The sequence below is a fragment of the Fukomys damarensis genome, unplaced genomic scaffold (assembly GCF_012274545.1).
Source record: "Fukomys damarensis isolate Sample0158 unplaced genomic scaffold, DMR_v1.0_HiC HiC_scaffold_7, whole genome shotgun sequence".
In the NCBI taxonomy this organism is placed as follows: domain Eukaryota; kingdom Metazoa; phylum Chordata; class Mammalia; order Rodentia; family Bathyergidae; genus Fukomys; species Fukomys damarensis.
This window is the reverse complement of record NW_022900919.1, coordinates 42,562,736-42,572,490: the sequence shown is the minus strand read 5'-3', so window position 1 is coordinate 42,572,490 and position 9,755 is coordinate 42,562,736. Positions and strand designations below refer to the sequence as shown.

At 49.8% G+C, this 9,755-nt stretch overlaps 1 protein-coding gene across 3 annotated transcripts in view; it reads right to left on the bottom strand.

Annotated features, from left to right (window-relative positions):
* Positions 1–3,676: 3,676 nt before the first annotated feature.
* Positions 3,677–9,755, bottom strand: part of CUNH20orf194 (chromosome unknown C20orf194 homolog) — a 107,465-nt gene continuing 101,386 nt past the window's right edge. For 2 of the 3 annotated variants that reach the window (XM_019205552.1, XM_019205550.2), the window contains 6 exons: positions 9,604–9,710; positions 9,218–9,292; positions 7,451–7,656; positions 6,720–6,785; positions 5,380–5,473; positions 3,677–4,680 (listed from right to left, as the gene is read on the bottom strand). In XM_019205552.1, the coding sequence (XP_019061097.1) occupies positions 4,568–4,680; positions 5,380–5,473; positions 6,720–6,785; positions 7,451–7,656; positions 9,218–9,292; positions 9,604–9,710 (661 nt within the window). In that variant the 3' untranslated portion in view covers positions 3,677–4,567. Of the gene's footprint in view, positions 4,681–5,379; positions 5,474–6,719; positions 6,824–7,450; positions 7,657–9,217; positions 9,293–9,603; positions 9,711–9,755 lie in introns of those variants that run through there. The other variant, XM_019205551.2, reaches the window with a different exon arrangement.

The window sequence follows — 9,755 nt, the reverse complement described above, 5'->3', positions numbered from 1 at the left end:
TCCTTTGTTGCAGGCTGGGTGGTATGCTGCCTTTGGGTGCGACTGTGCCCTGCACTTGCCAGTAGAGATGTGCTCATCACCATTTCTCCATGCTCCTCAGAGAGCCCTGTGGTTGTTGGAAGCTCCCCAGGAAACCCCCTACTCTAAATCCTCAAATCCACTCTGCCAGGGTTCCAATTCTGAGGCTTCTGCTCTGCTGTCCCTCAGCCCTCACATTTCAATAGTCCCTTGTCCCCACTGGGACCCAGGGGGGGTCTTGACTGACCTGTAAATCTTCTTGGCCCTAGAAGTTCTTGGCAATTCTTTGGGGGTTGACCCCATGTCCTGGAGGTTTAGAGGAAATGCCAGCAGAGCTCAAGCCTGCAGGAAGCTGCTGCCTGTCCTCCTTGGCTATCGGACCCCACACGCAGAGCTGCACTGGCTTGGCTGGCCATGACTAATGATCGCACTGAACTTCCAAACCCCAGGCCACCCCTACCAACTGCTTTAGAAACTGCAGGGGCTGCGCCAATCTGCCCAGGGCATTTCTCCTTGCTTGAGGTCCCTTCCCGTGTGACTCAGGTGGCCCTTTCCCTATAGGCCAGGGGTTTTCTTCCTAGCTGCCTGGTGGGGGAGGCCTGGGCCTGCACGCTCAGCACCAGCAACACCAATGGAACCAAGCAGTGTGTGCTCTTTAGAGGTCTTGGTGAGCCAATCCTCCCCATAAGATTCATGATACCAAGGCCACCGCAACACCCGAGTGCTACAAGGACTCCCAAATTCAACGTGGATCAGGAGAGTGGCTCTGCATCTGCACCCCAGTGCACTTCAGGTGTACCCATTTATAAAGGGGGAACAACGGGCCAACTTGGGGAGCTTTTACTGGGTGGAAAACCACAGATTAGCTTCCTGCACCTCTGCCAGCTTGGTCAGACAAGAGTGAGGGGGCTGCATGAGTGAGGGACGACTGCCCAGCATGCCGGAGGCCCTGCCCTGAGTTCAATCCCGAGGGTGACACACTGCGGAGGACTGGGAAGGCTTTCGTGAGCCCCTTGCCTCTACTCACTCTCACAGCAGTCTCAGCAAGGGGCATCCAGCCAGGGTTTCGGCTGAGGGAAGGTCCCCAGGCCCCAGGCATGTGCGTCCCAGAAATGCCACGGAACAGTCCACAGGGTAGGTGATGATAGGAGGGAGGCCTTGCTCATTCAGTGATAAGTTTATTGGTCCTCAGCATAACATCTTAATTACCAAGGTAAATTCACATACACAGCTGCAGGTAAAAACATGTAAAATAATATAAAAATAAATTGAAGGCTACTTTATATATTTACTGAATTAAGTAGTGTAATAAATACTATAATAAGCAAAAAGCTTCAATCACACAATTCAGTTTCACTGAAGTTACAGTAGTGTTTGTAAATATGAGTTTTAAAATTTAAGTTACAAATATTAAAGCACTGAAAAACTAGTACAAAAGTGAATTTTGGCACGTAAGTGAGCTCTTATGTCATTAGTATTTGACCACCTGGGACAAGGAGGAAGCCATTTCTCACCTACTTTTTGAGGTAAAACTATTCGACTACTCAGCATCACTGCTGAAATACTTAATAGTTTACAATCTTTGAGTTGAACTTTTCCCTTTTATGAAGCCCAAAGAGCAACCCAGAGCTTATTACTGTGCAAAAATTCTCCAAAATCCTCAAAGAATTTAGGAGGGAACTTTTTATCCCAACCTGAAGGGCCAGGACTTAGGCCTCAGGTCAGAGCACCCCAGGCCTTGGTGGAGCCAACCAGATTCCTTGGAAGTGGCCCTACCTAGGGTGATTATCATTGTCTCCAATTTCTGTTTCTTCTTTCCAATTAAAAAAAAAATCTCCCACATCAAAACAAAGTAATCCATAACTTCAGTGATCACTCAGTCACCATTATCACGCTCACTCTGGTGATATAAAACTGAAGCTGTGAACAGGAAAGGTGGCAAAAGCATGTAAGCCCCTGGTGGACGTGTGTCTGTTCCTGGGAACTGCCCCCATCTTTCCGGGTCCTTGGTATCCACTTCTAAGGTCAGAAGCTAAAACACAGTGTCATGGCCTTTCCTCTGGGAGAGTCCAAGACTCTGCTTCTGGGCCCAGAGGAAGAGAGTGGGTATAAAACCACACAGTTCAAACCAACAGGCGACAGGTTCCAGGGGAGCAGGCTGGGAGGCCATGCGCTCCTGGCCTGACTCCTTGAAGAGCTCCTTCACCAGGGGCACAGCATGTGCCCAGGAATATGCCCTCTCACCAGTGAGCCCCTTACACTCCCGAGCAGGCTGGGGAGCATCTGTAGAGGCTTCAGCCAGTTTTGCCTTTTTGGCTTTGATACTTGTTTTACCTTTTTTTCAATCACAGTTTCATATTTCAGTTGAGGTAATCAAAGTTTTCCCTCTATGAGGAGGGTAATGGGGACAATGGGGCAGGCTGATGAGAGAGCATTTCTATGGATAATGGTCAGAAACCAAAGTCGCCACGTAATGAAACCCTACGTGGGGGGAAGGCCTGATCTTGTGCATGGGACCCCTTTTTAAAAACTCCTTTGTGTAGCAGCCAGACTGCCAGGCCAGGGCAGTCAGGAAATGGCTCAAGCTCCTACCTCTAGAGCTTCCACTGAAAACTTTACAGCAACCCCTGGAAGAAATGAAATGGCCCACGGAACTCCCACCCCCACCCCCTCTTCTAAGGCTGCTCAAGTTTGAGTTTTTAAAAAGAGCTCAGTAGAGCTGAAGGAAGCTACAGTAACTCATTGCTTATTAATCAATTGCACTTATGATCTATGTTACTGATTCTGAAGCAGAGGCTGCCCATTTGTGGGCCCTGGCTTCTGGCCAGCCAGAAGTCAGGGGCTCCCAGACTTGGGCTCTAGCACAGAACCCCTGTCACCAGAGCTGGGTCTGGGGCACATAGGCCTGACTATCAGGAGCCTTTCTTTTTTTTTGGTACTGGGGATTGAACTTGGGTCCTTGCTCTTGCAAGGCAGGCCACTGAACCGCTAAGCTAAATCCCCGGCCCCTCAGGAGCCTTTCTTAATGCAAGATTTCTTTCAATCGTATTTGCACTTTTGTCCGTTTTGCTTAAAATATAGAATTTTTTTCTAATATGAGTATTTTACTGACAAGCATTGGCTAATTGCTTGCTACTTGCACTCAGGCCTCTGTGCTCCATTCCAGTGATCCTCTGCACCAGGGGCTTCTCTCAAAACCCCTCTACATTACAGGAAACTATGCTGGTTTCACCTATGTGCTTCTTCCTAAGGCATGCAGAAATATGTGAAATTTAGAAAACATTTACAATCCAGGCAGTCGAGGTGCTAAAAACCTAATGGATATCCCTTAAGTATCAGTGCCTGTGAACCTCTGTCCCACAAACTAATTATGAAGACCAGGAATAGGACACAATTTAAATTTCCTCCGCTTTCTGGTCCAGTGAAAACAAAATCAATGGAAGGAATTCTAACTTGGGTAGTAGAGTTCTTTGAAAATCCTAGTCCTCAGCAGCCAAACAAATCCAGGGCCAGGGGCCAGGGATTTAGCTCAGTGGTGCTACACCTGCCTCACAAGTGCAAGGTCCTGAGTTCAATCCCTAGTTTAAAAAAAAAAAAAAAAAAAAAATCAATCGGGCCTGGGATTTAGCTCAGTGGTTCCACCGCCTGCCTTACAAGTGCAAGGACCCGAGTTTGATCCCCGGTACCAAAAGAAAGAAAGAAAGAAACAAACAAACAAACATCCAGGGCCAGGAATAATGGCTAGAGGCCATGAATTTTCTGAATGTTGTGGCTGAGAACCAGGTCTTCCCTGGCAAGGCTGAGTGCTAGAGACTGATACTTCTAACTAATCAATTGCACGATGCTGGAGTGCCAGGGGCTCGGGCAGCAGCCTGTTCTTGTTCCTGAATTAGGGACATCAAGTGATGCTGCAGAGCTCAAGAACTAATCACAGGGTGACTGCTGATGCCCACGTGAGAGCCACACACACACCTGGAATGCAGGTGCCTTGCCCTCAGCTGAGTGCCACATGGGAATCCCTCACGGAGAGTACGCTGTGGCTCTGGGCCTGAGTGGCTGGCTCCATGGGCAGAGGCAGGGCTTGTCCACTCCTCCAAGACTGGGCCCAGGCTGGCCAGCTCCTTTAATGGAAAGGCCTAAGCAGGAGCAGCAGGCACTCCTGGAAATGAGGGCTGACCTGGGGTAGCATCTGAGGTCTGAAGTGGGAGGTGCCCAGGCCTGGCTGCAGTTTGGGCAGCTGGGGTTCCATGTAAGCCCTGGTAGCTCCTCAGTGTAATCCTGGTGCTCCTCCCCACCCTCAACCTGTGGCTCAGCAACCAAAGGAAATGCTGTCACCAGAAGCCCAGAGGGCTTGGCCTACACACAGGGCAGGCCCCCTGTTGGTGCAAGTAATGCTCTTCAGCTGCAGAGGGGACAAAGACAACATGCACTCAAGCCAGCACAGAGGCACAGGGAGGGCCAAGCCCCTCCAGGGGCCTCAAGGAGAGCAGGAATCACACATTTAGACACCATCTGTTCATCTCTGGTGGGTGTGTGGGCCCAGTTTCCACTAGGGCTTCTGCTCAAAGAGGTCATGGTACTCCTGCTGGTCCAGCTCGCGGTTGTATCTCTCAATTTCTCGGTTGGCTTCTTCTACGTAGTCATTCATGAACTGGTCCATGACTGCCCCATGGTAAAGGAAAAGCCCTGCGCCTGGAGGACAAGGGGCCTTTGGGTAGGTGGTGTGAGGACACCTGCCAGACAGCATCACAGCTACAAAGACTGTGACAGGTATTGGCACAGGACCTTATGAGGTCCTAGAACGGGGAGCCCTTGGGCTTCACTAGCATAGTTTTACAGGGTTACCTGTAACCAGGCTGTCTCCATCTGGAAATCACAATGACCTGATGACCACAGAACTCAGGGAATCACCACAGCTGCACTCCGACTGCACCCCGCAGAGTAACATTAGCAATCATTCAATAAAGGGTAAAATTAAAAAAGTGTTTTTTGATGGTACTGGGTACAAACCCAGGGGCACTCTGTTACTGAGCTATATTCCCAGTCCTTAATTTTTTATAATTTTGAGGCAGGGTCTTGCTAAGTTGCCCAGGTTGGCCTCAACCTTGACACCCTCCTGCTTCTGTTTCCCAGTGCTGGGATTACAGGCGTGCACTACCACACAGGACAAATCTAATTTTAACAAATTTAAAAGGCCAACATGAAAGTGGACGCCAGCGGTCTGCTCCTGTGTGTCTCCACCCCTCTGACTGCAGCTGCACTGGCTCCAGCAGACACCTGCCCCACTGACAGGCCGGTACCTCGCTGCCCTGCCTCGCCTGTACAGATTCCACACAGGGACCAAGCTGCCTCAAAGGATACGAGGGTGAAAATCAGTCTTATCACCAAAGAAGTTAACAAACTGGGTGCCATTGTAGAAGTAGCCTGCAGGTAGGGGGTCCAGGTGGCGTTTCACCTATGGAAAAAAAGAGTTCAGTAGAATTATCTGATAACTGTATTTTCTACTACTCATTCATTCATTCATTAAAAACAAGCAAACAGGGCTGGGGAATTAGCTCAGTGGTGCCACCGCTTACCTCACAAGTGCAAGGGACCTGAGTTCGATCCCTGGTACCAAAAAACAAAACAAAACAAAAAAGCAAACATAGTGCTGGGACTTAGCTCAGTGGTGCTGCTGCCTGCCTTGCAAGGTCCTGAGTTCGATCTCCAGGACAAAAAAAAAAAAAAAAAAAAAAACCCCAAGCAATGCTGGGTGTAGTGGCACATGCCTGTAATCATAGCACTCTGGGAGGCTGAGGCAGGAGGATCACAAATGTGAACTCACCCTAGGCAATTTAGCAAGACTTTGTTTCAAAATTAAATAAAAAGGGCTGGTGCTGACTGTGATGGCACACACATGTAATCCTAGCGCTTGGAAGGCCAAGGCAGGAGGATTGTCACAAATTTGATGCCAGCCTGAGCTTCATAATGAGTTCAAGGCAAGCCTGGACTAGACAGCAAGACCCTGTCTGAAGCAAAACAAAACAAAACGCAGGGGATGTAGTTTAGTATGAGGGCCCTGGTTTCAAATCCCAAGTACTGCAAAAGACAAAACAAAACACCACAACCACATAAACAGTCCTTACCTTATTAAGACAGCCCCCAAACCCTCTCAACCTTGGGGGGTCTTAAGGAGATTAAGCTGTCATGGTTTCCAGGGTACTGGTCTGATAACGATGCTTGGCTGGCTGTGTCCCTTTCCCTTTCTCTTTCCCACACCCCTTTCGTAGCCTCTAATAACTTCCAAGATAAGCTGCATGCACTCCAATCTTTGATCAAGGCCTGCCTCTGCAGAACAATTCCAAGGGCTGCTTTGCTGCCCAGGAGCATCCAGGCTGTGCAGGCCTGGAGGGGCTAGTGATGAAGGGCCCTCCTTTTCCAGTCCCAGTGCCCTCCTGCCCCAGCTGCTCATCACTGGGCTATGAAACAGTGCATCCTGGTGCTGGGACAATGTCTCTTGGCCTGTGCCACCATGGTCTGCACTCTGGTTTATCTTGGATAGAGGTCTTCTCCGGTTGCTTAGACAGGCAGGCTCTCCTCATTGTCATGTCTATGTCACACCAGAGGTTTCCCCCAACCTCAGTGAGGTCCAAGGGTAAGCTACATAGGCCTACGAGGGAGTCTTGGGGCACAGAGGGGAAAGGCCAGGGCTGTGCACTCACATGGATGTTCTTGATCTCCTGCTGCGTCAGCATTCCCCTGGTCTTCAGAGCTTTCCTCTGAGGCTTCTGTGCAGAGATGTAGCAGAGGATAGATTGCAACAGAGCTGAGGGAGACATGGGGAGGGCTCTGGGGGTCAGATATGTGGAGGGGAAGGCACACTAGCTGTCCAAGGCCCAGAGTCGGTACCCTGCATGTCTGCCCCTGCCCTGAGATCACTTTTCCACCACTGCACCCTGCAAGGCAGTGGGGAACAAAGAGAGAGCCTGGAGCTTCTGAAATCAGCATGGCCCTGCCTCTGCAGATTCTTATCCCTAACGCCACAAAAGACAGACACAAAAGGACAACCTGGGGTCCCACAGTCAAGCACCATTCAAGAGTTTATCCAGGTGCGGCAGCCCAGGCCTCAGTTTAAAGCCAGTCCCAAAGGAGAACCTATAAAACTCCCAGGCCCAGCCAGCTCTATTCTCAAGAGTTCTAGGAGGGCAACCCAACCCCCTGAGGCTGCACTGAAAGGCTTATCACTCACTGCTTGCAGAGAACCTGGATCTGAGCAGATAATCTTGGAAGCCTAGAGTTTGCCCTGAGTGGGTTCCTTCAGTATTCCTAAATCTTAGCCCAGCCTGTGAGGTGTGGCCCAGTGGAGAAGCTAGTGGGGGCTTGTACCAATTAGCAGAAGCCTGAGCTGTGTTGCTCACAACTGTGCCAGGGCTGTCTGGGCTGTAGCAGTTACCTGCTTAGCTGACTGCCGGAGCCAGTCCTTGAGGCTATCTTCCTTCAAGGAGCAGCCAATGAACACCAGGTAACACTCCTGCTGCCCGTTGATGTCTGGAGGGATGCTTCTTGAGTCTGATGGTGGTGTGGGTCCCTCCAAAACTGGCACGATGCTCAGGGAATTGGCCAGAGTGTTGTGGCAGACCTCCATAGTCCTTTCAGAGTCTGCAAGGGGAACATATGCTTATTCCTGAGATCCACCCTGAAAGATAAGGCTCTCCTGAGACTGTAGTAATCAGATGGCTGGGACAGATTCCTAATAAATTAAGAAGGGAGTAGTGACATGACTGTTGGCAAGTCAGAAAGGATGGAATAAGAGAGGAAGGAGCAAAAGGAGTTTCTGGCTTTGCTGGTTCGGGTGATCAGAAGACACTATTAACCCAGAAGGGGAATCCAAGAGGAAGGAAAGGTTTATAGGTGAGTCAAGTGTGGTGGCGCACGCCTGTAGTCCCAGCACTCTGGAGGTGAGGCAGGAGGATTGCTGTGAGTTCAAAGCCAGCCTGGGCTACATAGCAAGATCCTGTCTCAAAAAACATAAAAGAAAAGGCTTGTATGTGAGAAGAGGTGGAACCTGACTCTTCACCTGTGGCATCTGAAAGACTGGGAGAAGTCTACACTGAGACACTGACTGGATATGGAGTCTGGCTGTGATACCATCTGACCAGTGTGGTGCCAAGAATGGACGACACCCAAGAACAGAATAACATACAGATGCACGTTACCTGGGGCCTCAGTGGCCTTGCTCTGCTATCCAACTTCTTGACATTTTTCTTCCTCCAGGACTGGGATTGTGCCTGGGGTCTTAAATGTACTAGGCAAGAGTTATATTCTACCTCCCTAGCCTTTTTTATTCTTTTTTATTTTTCTTCCAGTACCAGGATCAAACTCAGGACCTTGTGCTTGCGAGGCAGCCGCACCATCACTGAGCTAAATTCCTGGCCCCTCTTCTTATTCTATTTTGAGACAAGGTCTCCCTAAGCTACACAGGCTTGCCTTGAACTTGTGATCCTCCTGCCTCAGCCTCGGAGTAGCTGGAAGCACAGGCATACATCACCATACTCAGTTTTGACTTCTTGTTAAACAGCTAACACCTGCTAGTTGAACTGGGGTTTCTGTGTAACAGTGAAGGTGCCCTAGAACCTTCCATCCTTCTTTGGCTCTAGCCTCCATCAACACTTTTAGTTCTTGAAATATGCCTATTCTGCCTCTGGATTACAGGAAATGTTCCTTTTACATGGGGTATTCTCTCCTTCTTGTCACTGAGCTGACTAATTCCTAATAGTTTTGAGGTCTTTGACTCCCCATCCAGGTGCCAGAGGTCTAAGGCTGATAAAAAGGCCTGCAGGCCAGAATGCCATCAGAAAGCAAGCAGAAGCTCCAAGATTTGGCAGAAATAGACTGGGAGCTACAGAGCAGCACTGGGAAGTTCCTGGAGACAGACCCAGGAGGAGGCCACAGCTGACTCAAGTTGGGGTGAGTCTCTGGGACAGGAAGTAAGGAGCTGTGAGCAGAGGCCTCGGTGGTAATCCATGGGCAGAGCAGGGGGCCTGCAGAAAGTGGGCCTCCATGGCAGAGAGGGAGCAGAAAAACCTGATGGTAAAGCCCGGCGGGGGGGCAGGGTGAAAGTTGAAGAGGCATTAGTGGTCTGTAGGGCACTACCAGAGGCTGTTCACATTGTAAACTTCACTTCATGGTACAGGGCTCCCAAATCCGACTTCCCAGTTACCTGAAAACTTCACTTTGCCCAGGATGTGGTAGATGTTTCCAGAGAAGGGGCTCGGCTTGATGGAGGACTGAATTGCTAGAAGAGGAAGAGGACAAGGATATCATCCACTCCAGAGTCCAGGGTTCAAGCTTCTACCCGCACTCCTGGCTCCCAGGGCCTCTGCTGTTATTCCCAGGGATGGGAAAACTCTCAGTGGGGTGGAGATCAAACTGTGTGGCCACATAATCAAGAAGAGGGGACTCCTGCATCCTCTGATCCCTCTGCCTGCTTTTGGTCAGAAATGTGAGATGAGAGAGCGCGCAGAATGCTGGAGTGGTGACGGGAATCAGGGACAACCTGGGGCACTGTCTCACCGGGGCCCGGGACATGGCCCAGCCAAAGCTCACCTTTACACTTGGCTACAAAGCGAGTCTTCTCCAACGGTCGGCCAAACCATACGCAGATCTGAACCATTAGTGGAAAGACTGAGCCAGCACTGAATTTACCTTCATACCTTAAAATATTTAAAAAAATGTAAGTACAAGTACTTTTTTTTTTT